Source organism: Trachurus japonicus, chromosome 20 (genome assembly GCF_045865225.1).
Source record: "Trachurus japonicus isolate A0001 chromosome 20, Traja_1.0".
NCBI classification, from domain to species: domain Eukaryota; kingdom Metazoa; phylum Chordata; class Actinopteri; order Carangiformes; family Carangidae; genus Trachurus; species Trachurus japonicus.
In genome coordinates this window covers 11,844,877-11,859,565 of record NC_140926.1, presented here as the reverse complement: position 1 = coordinate 11,859,565, position 14,689 = coordinate 11,844,877, and the positions used below count along the sequence as shown (strand labels likewise).

The window sequence follows — 14,689 nt, the reverse complement described above, 5'->3', positions numbered from 1 at the left end:
GTTAAATTGGACAGAAGATGTTTATTCTTTCTTGACTCGTGTCATCCATATTAAGATGTTTACTGTTATTACTGTGGGGACTCGTGTTGAGATTCTCAGTTGGTTGCCATCAATTTGCCATCACAGAATCGTATTGTCACGTCGCTGTGTGTGTATCTTATCACTTTAACGCACTGCTAGAGGTCTATTAAGTGTTTGCATTTTAATCTACAGAAAGTAAACACCAAGACAGGGGAGGTGTCGGACACTCCTGTAGGAATGATGGATGTTTACCAAGAGTTCAACGAGGTCTCCGAGAAGTTCAAGATCATGAAGTTCAAATCGAAGGTCGGTACAAACTCTAGATAAAAACCACATAGTTCAGCTTAATGGTATTTTTCCCCCTGATGTTTCGTTTCTGTGTTTCTCCGTCTGCAGAAAGCGGAGAAGAACTATTCCTTTGAAATTGCTGACGTGCCCAGTCAGTGCGAGTACCTGGAAGTCCGATATTCTGTGAGTAGACAATACACACATCTGTCAGAGCCAGATCGTCCTCGCCTTTATTTGCTCTCTGTCTTATGACAGAACCTGTCTCTGTGGTAAATGTTGTTATCGTAGGCCGAGTTCCCCAGCCTGCCGCCCGACCTGAAGGGTGCAACCTTTTCCCATGTGTTTGGTACCAACACCTCCAGTCTGGAGCACTTCCTCCTCAGCAGGAAGATCAAAGGACCTTGCTGGCTGGACATCAAGACACCACGTAAGGAGGATGTCAAGAAACCTGGGCTATATATCAAAGACTGATAACACTGCTGCATGTTGTTAAAACTAACTTGTATATCACACTGAACATTTCCCTCTTTGATTCTCTAGTTTGAGTAGTGACCCCCCGGAAAAAGCTGATGTTAAGTCTCCTCTGTCTGTGCATTAGAACTGGTCGGACAACCGATGAGCTGGTGTAAGGTGGAGGCTCTGGCCCTGAGGACTGACCTGGTCACCGTGGTTAAAGACCTGTCGCCTCCGCCCCTCACTGTCATGTCCATCAGCCTCAAGACCATCCAGAACCCCAAGACACACCACAATGAGGCAAGAACTCTGCACACACTAGAATAAACTGTAGCAGATGGGTGTAAACAGTGAGCAAAGGTCTGATGATATCATTTTTCTTGTGCAGATTGTGTCTCTGGCTGCTCTGGTCCACTATCGGTTCTACATGGATAAGGCTCCACCTCAGCCTCCGTACCAGACACACTTCTGCGGTGAGTTGTTTATGCATACATTTATTTATTTTTTGCGTTTTTACATCTTAAATGAAATGTATAATTGAATGTAATTTAAATCAAATAGAGATGTGTCGGGATTTTATCACATTTAGTCATGTTGTAGGTCTTTCTTTCATGTTTTGTCCTGTAGAACAACTTCCAGTCATAATGAAATATGTCTGATATCCTGTTGTTTAGCTTCCATGAACATGCTAAGCAACAGTTAGAGTTTTAAAGCTCGGTTCACCAGTAAGAAAATGATCAAATCACAAATGTGCAGGAGTGGTTATTTATCCTTTTTGTCTTTGCAGTGGTCAGTAAACCAGCTGACTGTATTTTCCCCTACGACTTTAAAGATGCTGTGAGGAAGAAGGTGAGTGGTCACTACGGAGCTCAGGTTGTTTGTGTTGATATTTTCACAGTGAGTTTATTTCAGATGTTATTCAGCTTTTCTGAAACGTGATGTAGAATATTTTTTTGCTTCGTTATTGATATGAAACACTGCTGATGTGTCCCCATCCCCTCTTTTAGAACGGGAAGGTTGAGATAGCTGCTACAGAGCGAACCCTGCTCGGTTTCTTCTTGGCCAAGATGCACAAGATCGACCCTGATGTTTTGGTGGTGAGTAGAAGATGCTGGGATTGATGTCTAATTTGATTACCATCCCTATGTAAGACCATATGATGCAGAGGAAGCACAGTATGCAACTGAAAAAGAAAAAAAAGAAAACTTCTGTCTTTCCTCTAGGGCCACGACATCTTTGGTTTTGACCTGGAAGTGCTTCTGCAGAGGATCAACGCCTGCAAGGTTCCTCACTGGTCTAAGATGGGACGTCTTAGGAGGGCCAATATGCCCAAACTGGGGGTAAGAATAACACAAATCTGTGGTGGTAAAAGCTCTGGTTCATGGGTATCATAATTCATTGTGTATCATTGTGTGTTTCTTGCAGGGTCGCGGTATGTTTGCAGAGAAAAGCGCAACCTGTGGCCGTCTGGTGTGTGATGTGGAGATCTCAGCCAAGGAGCTGATCCGCTGTAAAAGTTATCACCTGACTGAGCTGACTGCTCAGGTGCTGAAGACAGAGAGAGTCATAGTCCCTCAGGAGGAGATTAAAAATCTGTACAGGTGAACACATTTAAAGGCTCATTTCATCAGGAAACAGGTCTTATGAGTCATTTAGTACATTTCTCTGTTGTAAATGTGTCTCATTTGTCCGCCTACAGACATGGATATATAAATGATGTGTATCCTAACATGATTTCTTTTATGTGTATCCCAGTGACTCTCCTCACCTGCTCTACCTGTTGGAGTTGACATGGACAGATGCCAAGCTGATCCTCCAGATCATGTGTGAGCTCAACGTGCTGCCGCTGGCCCTGCAGATCACTAACATCGCTGGCAACGTCATGGTAACATCCAACATCATCTTCCTCAAACAACCACATTGTTATTCTGGCTCAGCTCAGCCAGAAAACTCAAATTACAACAATTAACATTGCAGTCGGTTCACAATTTGCTGAAGGTCGTGATGTTAACGTCCAAATAGCATAGATGCTTTAAATGTCTCTATCTGCCTCTAAACTAAAGCTGTCACACAAACACATGATAAAAGAAACTAGGATGAGCAGTGAAATTTCAGGCAGCAGCTTGTTATCACTTATTGTATGATTGAAGTACACATTGAAAACTGAACTCAAAAACTAAACAGTTTGCAGACAATAGAAAAACTTGGTTTTCATATGAACGAAGATATAAGACTTAGTTTTTAAAAGCTTTTATTAAAGCTTTTATTAAAGCTTAGTGCCGGCTCGTTTTGATCAACCAGTTTGTTCAGGGAGAACTAGAAAACACAATGTGCCAAGGTGAGATGGCTTTTTTCGATTTCAGACGGAGAGAAACATAAAGATTCATCACCTCCCAGGCTGAAATCATGTGTGGCCTCAGGTTTATAAAACTTTATTTTTTCCTGCTACTCCTCTGCAGTCTCGAACTCTGATGGGCGGTCGCGCCGAGAGGAACGAGTTCCTGCTGCTCCATGCCTTCCATGAGAAAAATTACATCGTCCCAGACAAACCGTCCTTCAAAAAGGCCCAGCTGGAGGTGGTAAAAACACACAAACACAAGTTAGCCCCCTGTTTTTCTTATTTTCTCATCATCTTACAAATGTTTGCTGCTTTTCCCAGGCTGACGGAGATGAAGATGTGGATGCAGGGAAAGGCAAGAGGAGGAAGAAGGCAGCTTATGCTGGAGGTCTGGTGCTGGATCCTAAAGTTGGTAAGCACATGTTTGAAGTCTGACTTTGTTTCTTTTTTTCTCTCTTGTGCATTTATGTGTTTTTGTATTTCTATAACCTCCCTCCATCTCTCCTCCATAGGTTTCTACGATAAGTTTGTGCTGCTGCTTGACTTCAACAGCCTGTATCCATCGATCATCCAGGAGTTCAACATCTGCTTCACCACTGTGCAGAGGGAGGCTCACAACGCAAAGAAGAAGAAGAATCAGGTGTGTCCAAGTGTTTATTGTAAGGCCAAGTGTGTTAATGTGATTTAATGATTTAGTTTAGTTACTTTGATAGATTGACAGAATAGTTTTAGGCAAAAACCGACTAGGAAGACCAGACGTGGTTTAATTGATTAATCACAATGGTCATGGATCAAAGATGTAAGGTGCAAGGTCCCAAAGAAAAGTCCCTGCTCTCTGTTAATTCATATTTCCATGGTGACAGGAGGACGAGCAGGAGGAGATCCCCGAAATCCCAGATTGCAACTTGGAAATGGGAATCCTACCGAAAGAAATCAGGAAGCTGGTTGAGCGGCGTAAACAGGTCAAACAGCTGATGAAGCAGCAAGACCTCAACCCAGACCTCTACCTGCAGGTACACAACACACACACACACACACACACACACACACACACACACACACACACACACACACACACACACACACACACACACACACACACATACAGGAGCACGATACATATTAAAGGACAACTCTGCACAAGATATTTTGGAGATTTGAGGATATTAAAAAAGCTTGCTCCTGTGAGCGTGATCATCAGTTTCAATCAAAGACTTCAGTCATTGACAGTTTTTTTTTTATGATGGAAAAACATTTCATAACTTCCACAGAAAACTCTCAAACTTTTGCTGCAGCATAACTGCCCATCTGTATTCTTTTTTTTTTTTTTTTTAAAGTATATTTTTTGGCTTTTCATGCCTTTATTCGATAGGACAGTTGAGAGTGTGACAGGAAATGGGAGGCAGAGATGGGGGGAATGACATGCAGGATAGGGTCGTCCGACGCGGGACTCGAACCGGGGCCGCCTGCAGCGAGGACTACAGCCTCAACACATGGGGCGGGTGCTCCACCAACTGAGCTAAACACCGCCCCTGCCCATCTGTATTCTTATTACGCTCCACAAACAGCCATTGTTTTGCTGTCGTATTGGTAAAAAAAATTGCGTTAACACTGTTGTTGCTTTTGAAATTTCAAAGCTGTGGTGTGAGGCCCATATTTATTTAAGCAAACATCGGTGAGACAACGTGTGTTTGAACATACTTGATGAACAGATGGACAGATTAATGTTAAAAGATGTCAAACATTTTTCTTCACTATCAGCGTCACCTTCCCTATGAAACATTCACCACCTTGTATTTTCATTATGACTTTGAGATGTGCAAATGCTTGTGTGTGTGTGTGTGTTTTGGCCTAATTTAAGTCTTGTCGTTCCTCAGTACGACATCCGTCAGAAGGCTCTGAAGCTGACGGCCAACAGTATGTATGGCTGCCTGGGGTTCAGCTACAGCCGTTTCTACGCCAAGCCGCTCGCTGCCCTGGTCACACACAAGGGTAGAGAGGTGAGTCATGCATTAATCTCTCTTTCTATATATATACACATACTTTAATGACTGCAGCCTTTACAGCCACTCCATTTTTAACTAACCCACCTGATGGCTCATATAGATTCAAACTAGATCCACCAAAGACAAACAACATATACTAGACTTCACAGGAAAAAATCCAACTCATAGAAAATGCCTGGTCCAAATTGGTCTTTATACTTTTTGCATAATCCTAAAAACAAAACCTCCTTGGTGGAGGTGATAAACTGAACTTAACACATCTAGTAAGACACACAACAATCCAACAGCGCATACAAAGACACAAAACTCACTCAGACTGACTGAATGCAGAAGAAGTCCAGCAGTACTGATCCCCAATCCTCCCATTTTCACCCACCAGAGGGCACTGCTGCATCAGATTACACGTGTACACCGCTCCTCCCTCGGTTCCCCTTTTTATTTCAGACTTTTTTTTTTTGCTCATCTTCTGTTTCTTTTTTGGTTTTCCCCTGTCTCGCATTTGTCATCCTTTCTCTCCGCAAAATTACCTCGTTCTCTCTCTCACCCTGCGCCCTTCCCACGTTCTAAATATGATTATTCCTTCAAGTTCATTTTGTCAGAATAAGAGACCCGCCGCAGCGTCTGTGATATCAATAGTCCCTGTGTTAAGTATTTTCCAGTAACAAAATGCCACGGGCACACACATGAAGCTCCCGCTCGCCCCATGTGAGGTCTGATTGTGTAATGACTTCTTTCAACACACACAGATGGAACAACATGGGCATGCACGCTCAATAAATTGGTGCAAAGCTGCATGTGTACTGCATGACATAAACGGCTAAATCTGGTATTGTAACTGAACACCGCGCACACACACACACACACACACCACACACTCCCACCATGTCAGTGGTAGTACTCATGTTCATTTAATGAGCTCTAACAGTACACATCCTCAGCAGAGGCGTCAGGCTTTGCCTCAGGGGAGTCCTTCATTAAGATCCCCTTACACACTCATTGTGCTCCCTAATAGAGGGCAGGGCAGTAACTCAGTGTGTGTGTTTGTTGTTTTGTCAGTTTGCGCCTCGAGTCACGCTCGTTGCTCTGCTGACAGAGGTACGTTGTAAAAGGTGTGTACTTGATTTGCTGCCTGCTACAGGTGCGAGTTTCTCCGCCTCCAGACTTTACAACGTGTATCTTTGTCGACTGCCAGATGATGGGTTAATTACATTTTACCTGCTCCACGCTTTATTTCACCCCGGCCTCAGACAAGAAGTTGGCTGCACTCCCTTTCTTCCCTTTCCAAGTTGGTCACAGTTGTCTAGATAACTAATTTAAGCCCCGCTATTCAGACTTTAAAAAGCAGCCCCAAATGAAATATTACTTAAAATTCTCACTCATTCATTTGTCAACTCTTCTTTTAAAACTCTGTGTAAATACAGCAGATCGCTAATTATGTCGCAAAGAAGAACTGCCGGCTTGACTGTCCCTCAAAAAACGACTTGCTGAATTAATCTGTGTAAAAGTAAAACTGAACTAACACAAAAAAATAAAATCCCAGGTTTCTTCAAATGGGTCTTGTAATATTGTTCAAGTGGTTTGTATCCAGGCAGCAGCAGTTTGGAGTCATAAGTCTGATATTTAGATTCTTAACCCTCGGAGAGATAAAGACGCAGTGATTTAAATAAAACAGTAAACTAAAGATCTGGATAAAGCAAATAATAAAAAAAACAAAACAAAACATTATAATAGCTGGTAAAATTCTTTGTTGTTACCAAAAGGAGTTTTATTCTAAAGGATAAGATCAATTATATATTCAATATTATTATTTATTTCTATGTTTTAATGTCGATGAATCCGATGAGAAGAGCAAATGTAAACAGTCTGAACTCTCCAGCTTCGCCTGCAGGTTTGCAGCTCTCGGTGCCGAGCCCATTATTTTTCAACTGGAAATGTAAATCCTTAAAAATGTAAAAGTATTTCTCAATATTGTGTTTTGAAGAAGAAAAGAGAGAAAAGATTCATGTTAAATGGACAAACAAAGGAATACATATTTATTACATATTTCCAGTGGGATAGGTTTGGAGCTCTGGGCAGTATTTACCTGATATATAATATCAGTAGCTTTATCCTTGGGAGGTTTGTTGGGAATGAGTTGATTTAAAGCTGCTCTTTTTAAAACACTGCTGATGGCCGACATTGCTCTGAGATGTTTCTCAGCCGTCTTACGTTACCCAGTGTGCTGCAGGGACAGTAAACAAATTGGATTGTGTTTTATTAGGACTTTACTGTCTAAGTGCACGGCATATAGAGGCGACATGACATGACATGACAGACCGGGGGGAGACCTGCACCGAAAGGTCAGCGCAGTCAGATCTGAAGCCACAGGGAGCTGAGCGCATAGCACCGAGCCTCCACTTGCTGAGGTGGCAGGATTTCCCACGTTGCGCGATCTTAGTGTTTTTGTTTACTTTGTATCTATGAGCAAAGAACACGTCTATTTTTACTGCAGGTTGTATGTTTGGGGAGATCACTGCATCAACACGGCCAGGGAGTCCCGCAGTAAATAAGATACATTGTTGAAGATAATTGAGTACGCTTGAAAATCTATACTTGTTTTTGTCAAAAATTTCTATTAAAAGTAAATAAAACCCTTCAATTAAATGAAAATCTCCAAATGTTTACAATCCAGCTGGTTAAATTCAGTCATTTGTGACTGTTTAATACAGAAGAAATATGTTCAATTGTATTGAAGTTAATATAAATGATATATCAAATCTTGCTCTGTAGTTTCTGCAAGACTTTGTGCTTATTCTTTCGTAGATAAATCTAAGGTAAATCCTAATCGGTTTGAGGCGTCACACACTGATCATACGATCGGTGGTCAGCCTGGGCAAAGCGGCGGCGCGAGCTGCGATTCATGCAACAGTTTGACCAGATCGGAGCGGCTTTATTGAATTTGCATCGAGCTTTAATAAAGCGAGGTGGCCGCAAGCCAAGTAGTTCTTGGTAGTTTCCGACTGCAGCGAGCCAGAAAGGCCAGCTGGCATTTATAGCGGGGTTTCTAGTGTATTTGTGGCGTATTGCTGTTTGCACCCCCGCCCCCGTTTTAATCGTCACATTTGCACTCAACTTTCATGTCATGATTTAGGAGGCTTTTTATTTTTGTAATTGTAACACGTACACTGACTGCTACTCGGTTGTGCAGTGTAAATCCACCCTCCCGCCACTCAACGCGTTCCCGTAATCTGTTTGGACGTGGGGGGGGCGGAGGGTGAATGTCGCATGTGTTCTGTGTATTTATTGATTGGCTTAGCTCTCACCTTTCTCTCACTCTCATTTTAAATTGAGGCCTAACCCCCCTGTGGCAGGGCGGGCGGGTCAGGACGGGGGGCCGCGGTGGTTTCTCGGCCCGGGGAGGGTTCAGATGAGGAGGCTTAGAGCTGGATGACAGACCCTTGGCTGTGGCTCTTCTGCTCAGATTTGCCAAGTTAAGAGGGGAAAGCCCCCTCTTATCAGCCCCCACCACCACCATGACGCTTCTGTGTGTTTCTTGAGTACGTCTTCTAACTATCTCTGTCTGCACGTATGTGTGTGTGTGTGAAGGCCGCTGCGTTTGTGTGTGTGCACAAGTGCTACTGGCCGAACTCTGCCCTTTGTCGGGGGACCATTTGTTGTGGCCCTCCTCTGTCCTGGTATGTGTGGGTATTAAGGGGGGGATGATGGGTATTAAGAGGAAGGTGAAGGTTTAGGATTACACAGGCGAGGGTCCACCACAGATTGATGTCCCCCTCAACCCCTCGGCGTTATTTTGAGTTCTTTTGTATGTTCGCCAGAGAACAGTTGGGTGCAGAGAAACAGATACATGAAACACAGACAACGGACGCACACACATGCGGTTATAATAGGGGGCTGATAAAAGCATTTGTCACACACGCCAGTAAGACTTTTATTGCCCACCGACGGCTGCCCGGCGGATCCTTGACTTCATCTGATAAATACAGTGGACTGTCGGACCCTGTGGACCCCAGACTGTCGGACACCTCTGAACATCACGTTAAAACATGGGAGTAGGCGGATTTGGCTGCTCGTAGCAAACAAAGACAAACAAAAGCTGCTTTGCTTTAAGTGTAGTTTATGTTTCTGGGAGGTGTCTCAAGTCAGGACATAGGAAGAATCAGGTGTTATTTATTTATTTATTTATTTTTATACACATTTCTTTTGTTTCACCACATTTTGTTTTAAAAATACACAGGCCTCTTGTCGCTGAGCACAAACTGTTGGTGTTTGTTAGTGTGTGTCTCCTCTTAAACGAGTGATGTTAACAACAGAGGCCAGTGGAAGCCGCTGATTGTTGCGGAACGCAGATTGGTTTGACCTTTGGCCCTTTTGCCAGCAAATCTGACAACCATTAGCAGGTGTGTGTGTCTCGGGATGGAGGATGACTCCTGAAAGCCATTCTGCTGTAATTGAGTCTCTGTCCTTGTGTTTAAAAACAGCCTGACAGGACCTCGTAGTTGACATTATTGGATGGCATGCGGAGTGAAGGATAGAAGTGGGCTTGGGTAACAGAGCCCCGAGGGTGTGGAGAGGTCAAAGTTTGGTTTAGGTTAAACCTCTATGTGTACATGTGCGTACACGCGTGTGCATGCGGCTGTAATGAAGTCTGAGTAAATATTGTTGCCCCCGGTGTCCCTTGTTCAGGTTCTGTATCGCTCCCCGTGTCCCGAGAATCACAAATCATTTCCTCGTATCGTACGTGGGAGATACCCAAACCACCTTATCCTGTCTCTTCTATGTGTGTGTGTGTGTCCGTCTGTCTGTCTGTCAGGCCACAGACCGCCACCGCGGCGTGTGAGGAAACATTGTTGCCCCCATTTCTTTCATGCAGGGTCTCAATCGCTGTCGCTGTCTCAGAATCACGGGGGGGTAATTTTTACATTTCCCCGAATGGACATAAGAATACATAAGCCTACTAACACGGCTGTGTGTGTGTGTGTGTCTGCATATGCATGTATGCATGCTCGTGTCTGGGGAAATGAGGGCTGCATGTTTCCACGGTCCCGTAGTCCCCTTAAAGAGCTGGCTTTACTCCTGATAGGAGTGGACTTAACAAATAGTCACATGGGAGCTGCGCTGCTATTTTGGCCACATTAGCTTGTCTGCGAGGGCTGACAGTGGACGGGACAAGGTTTCAGAATCCAAACTGCGACTTTAGTAACACCTACTAATGAGGCCATGTGAGACCGGGCTAATGGCGGGGATTATGATCGACAATGGATTGATCTGACATCTGCTGTCTTTATCAGGGTCACTGATGGAGTTGAAAATGAGAGGATAATTAGTAAATGGTTTTTAACTGACGTGGCGAACGGATGATGCATATGTTCAGTCCCATTAAAATCCTCACGCTTCTTGATTCGTCACCTAATAAACCCCCGATCCTCCCGATTCCTCTCGTGCACGTGCGGTAAAAAGACATGGAGAAAATGATAGAGCGCGTAGCTCTCTGGATTGCACTTTCTGAATAAATTTGCAATTGGTTTCATGCCAAAGTGTCTTTTCAGTTGACGGAAGATTAAATGGTGACTATTTGGATAATTGATCAGGTTTTTTGAAACACGGTTTACGAAGCATAAAATACCAGATATTTGCCGTCTACAGCCTCTTATCTGAGGATTTACCTAATTCAATAAATCACTTGTAATTGAGCATTTAAAAAAAAAAAAAAGACTAAATGCACGTAACCTGTTTGCCTGACATCCTTTTAAAAATCCACCGACTTGTTTGACTGGACCAGAGGGGATGCAGCGGCTCGTCTGGATGTCGCCTGTCCAGCTGTTAAAGACCATATTTTTTTAATTGAGCAGACAGCAGCAGGATTGTTGTCATTGTCAATTTATTTGCGATCTCGGGGCCGGTTGTATTAAATCACACACAGCTTTACGACAGATTGACCCTGCGAGCAGCAGACATGAGAGCACCGCTAAGGCATCTGCCAGGACAGGTGTGCGTGCGTGCGTGCGTGTGTGTGCGTGCGTGTGTGTGTGTGTGTGTATTCCTGTATGCAAGTGAAATCATTTCAGCGAGAGACAGATTTCCATTCTCTGTGCGTCGTGTGCACATGAGCTCACACTACCAGAAGAAACTTTGAAGTCTTATGCGTCACTGTACGCGAGATTGTGTTAGTGAAAAATGCAGCTCTTTTGTTGTGTATGTACACACACGCACACATGCACGCTCCTCCTGAGCCTTGTGTACGTGTTGTGCGTCCAACGCCTCCCCCAGTGGTGTGTTCCTCCACAGGTGCTATTTCAGTCGGTCGACTGTCATCCCAAAATGCTTTTCAGCTGAGTGCTTTTCAAAACAATCGTCACTGGTGCCCCGGGCTCTTTTTACAAGGGCCCTCTGCCACGCTGAGGTTTAACATGCCGCCTCTGATCTGCTGATCAGAGCAGCCCAGCAGAGGGGGTGCAGTGTGTGTGTGTGTGTGTGTGTGTGCGTGTGTGTGTGTGTGTGTGTGTGTGTGTGTGTGTGTGTGGAGGGGTTCAGAATGGGAGGACCTGGATCCTCTTTTGTCTGCTTATCATTCTGTCTGAATTATCTTTATTGCTTCCTTTCCACATACAATTTGTCACTCAAGCACGCGAGTCAATTAAGACTAATATTCTTATTTGAAATGACAGCCTGGCAACAGACAAAGGATATTTTGATGAAGAGGCGGGATGAGTGGATTGAAATAAAGATTATATGAGAGCGGCGTGACAACAAAACTCATAAATCTCTGATAGATAAGGCCAGCAAATAGCTGAACAACACGCGCGGAAAAGGCGGATATCACAACAAGGCTGAACCGCTCATCAATTAGCGTGACAGGGTGCAATAACGCACAGCTAATGGGTACACAGGTGCACATGCAAAGACATGAGACATTGTTAAAAGCACAAAATTACAAGCTGTGAAAAGTCAAGTCAGACACGGTGGGCAAGTGTAGATCTCTTTAAAAAAATATCAAATCTAAGTGTTGCATGGCTTTGTAAAAATATCAATATTAATACCTCACCACTTTAGTTGTGCTTAACTTTAACTTGATTTATTCAAAAACTCTTGATTTGGGTTTGTTCAGTTGCACTCGTCGACCAGACCTGTGCTCCTGAAGAAGTCACTACGGCAGCACCACTTAACCAAACTACTTCTTTTAGCAACACGGGCAGGGGCAGGCCACCCTGGTGCCAAAGCCTAAAGGCCGATTGTCACATACAAAAGGTTTTTTTAAAGAAATGCAGAGTATAAAGGAAAAATGTCACTTGTAAACTGTGCAAGTCAAAATCCAAAGTCTGTACCAGTGTGAAACGAGCAGGTCTGAAAAACCACAGCAGCAAACTGTAGTTTCTTAAAGCTGCCATCTTTTGTTTTATGCGGTGAATACTTTCATATGAATTTAGATGGTACAGAGTAGAAGAATGTTTTTTTCTCCTGACAAAACAAAAACTCATGGATTAAGTTTGGTTTTGCACAGGATGTGATGGAGGAAACCAGCAGCTGCTCTCCACAAGAGAAAACTTTAAAGAGGTGTTGACTCAACTGTCCAATCGTTTTAGATGATGCAATGTGCGGTGCTGTGGAGCTGCATTACATCATAACAAACCGTGCATGTTGTCTATTGTGCAGCCTACTCTCCTTGATTTGCATGGGGGTGGACAAAATAATAGGAACACCTGTTAAAGTATCACAGACCGTGTTTGACATTGAAACCTTAAAGGGCTGGGTGTTCTTAATAAACTGCAAACTCTGTGTATAATTTGGCATAAAAAGAAGGAAGAGGAGTGAACGGGTTATGGGAAAAAAAGGAATCCATTTTTTTTTTTTACTACCTTCAAATCTTCGACTCTGATCCTTCACTCTGCGGGAGGACTTGTCAGTGAGCTGCTCAATTACTGTCCAGTCTAATTACACTTTATTAACACAAAGCAGCCTGGAAGTTAAAGACAGAAACATGTGGAAATTAAGTCATGTTCTGCTGTGAGATAAAGAGGGAAGTGGTAATTGGAAGATTTTAACAGATTTTTTTTTTTATTATAAATGAATGGAAAAGAAAACAGAGCCAGTCACAGGGGGGAGGATTGACTTGTTTTAGATATCAAACTGATAAAATCAGATTTTGACCAAAACAAAAGTTCATATTTTCTTTAAGAGTTGATGGGTAATATTGTCTCATTAACCACACAGGAATAAAGCAGCAAGTGCTTAATATAAGTTCCTATAATTTACATTTTGTCCAATCAACACAAATAAAAATATTCAGTTTACGCTCACAGATAAAAAAGAAAAACAAGACGAGACATTAGAGGAGCTGCAATCCAGTGGAGGTTTGATAAAGAAATTAATAAAATGATGAATTGGAATGGATGAGGATTATTGTCTGTCAGGCAGCTGATCAATCAATTGATTTAAAAGGAAAATGCAGGTTAACAAAGTTCCTTGTTGGGTTTTTACGAACACGATGTAAATAAAAGTCAGTTTTAATAATTGTTCAGCTCTACATTGAAAGTCTTTTTTTTTAATAATTTGGTTGATGTGGATGTGAGAGAGAAGAATTGTACATTATACATTAATATTTATAGATTATGTGAAGTGATACGAGTCCTCTGGAGCTTTTTCAGTTGTTTGCCCCAGTATGAGAGGCATTCACGGTGGTGACTGGTGCAGTCATCAGAGGGCAGACACACACACACACATAGACACATACACACTCTTTTTACCCCCTGGGGATATATGTTTGCATTGGTCCATATTGTATGTGTGTGTTTTCAGATGAGCGCTCACACATGCACGCACACACACACGCTCGCTCACACACACCATCATCAGTTGCACACATTCCAGCGTCATGGTCAAACGACTTGTCTTTCACATGGCTCATTCCTTAAAGCAGTCCGTCCTGCTGGAAGTGACAGCATATGGAAAACCTGTCTAAATGAGTCCACACATCAATTACATCAACACATTCTCACCTCGCTCGTCCCCCCCCTCTCGCCTCACTTTGCACTCTGTCTCTGTCTTTCCCACATCGCTCTATTCATCACTTCTCTGCCCTTTTCCTTCCGTCTGTTCTCTGATCATCCCTCAGAGCCTCAGCTCCCGTCTCTCTCCTCTTACAGCACTCTGCTGTTTTATCACAGTAGAAAAAACACTGGTGAAACCTACAAGCCTAAAGTTTCTTTCTTCAGTATGTTAATACCATGGCTGAACCTCGTTTCAGTGACTGTAATAGATCGAGAACCCTACCTAATTTAAAACAATGCATGAGTAGGGGGGTTGTTTTTTCAGGTACCAGTGAGACAATGAAATATGATCCGGCACCGACTGCTCACAGTAACACATCTGTCTGAATTTGAATGCTTGCACAGCAGTTTATAACCCTGTGCGACTGAATTTACCTTTTTGTATTTCTAGCACTGTGCGTGCTTGGATGTGTTTTTCCAGTCGAAGCAGCTTGTTACTGGATGGTGTTGCATTGTAGGAAAAAAAACCTAAACTGCTCTGATCACTTTGTGCGTAGATGCCTCCCCCTGTTTTATTAATGGGACTTGTGTAGATGGCT

The 14,689-nt window shown here is 43.1% G+C and overlaps 1 protein-coding gene across 4 annotated transcripts in view; it reads left to right on the top strand.

The window, feature by feature from the left end:
• The window catches only part of pola1 (polymerase (DNA directed), alpha 1), a 52,555-nt gene that overhangs the window by 3,775 nt on the left and 34,091 nt on the right, over positions 1–14,689 (top strand). Inside the window, exons 12-26 of one of the 4 annotated variants that reach the window (XM_085764032.1) lie at positions 214–327; positions 418–492; positions 598–736; positions 908–1,062; positions 1,151–1,235; positions 1,550–1,611; positions 1,770–1,859; positions 1,986–2,102; positions 2,188–2,363; positions 2,518–2,647; positions 3,222–3,338; positions 3,422–3,512; positions 3,613–3,740; positions 3,964–4,113; positions 4,978–5,100. In XM_085764032.1, coding sequence (XP_085620158.1) covers positions 214–327; positions 418–492; positions 598–736; positions 908–1,062; positions 1,151–1,235; positions 1,550–1,611; positions 1,770–1,859; positions 1,986–2,102; positions 2,188–2,363; positions 2,518–2,647; positions 3,222–3,338; positions 3,422–3,512; positions 3,613–3,740; positions 3,964–4,113; positions 4,978–5,100 — 1,752 coding nt within the window. Of the gene's footprint in view, positions 1–213; positions 328–417; positions 493–597; positions 737–907; positions 1,063–1,150; positions 1,236–1,549; positions 1,612–1,769; positions 1,860–1,985; positions 2,103–2,187; positions 2,364–2,517; positions 2,648–3,221; positions 3,342–3,421; positions 3,513–3,612; positions 3,741–3,963; positions 4,114–4,977; positions 5,101–14,689 lie in introns of all 4 variants that reach the window. The other 3 variants (XM_085764033.1, XM_085764031.1, XM_085764030.1) reach the window with 3 other exon arrangements.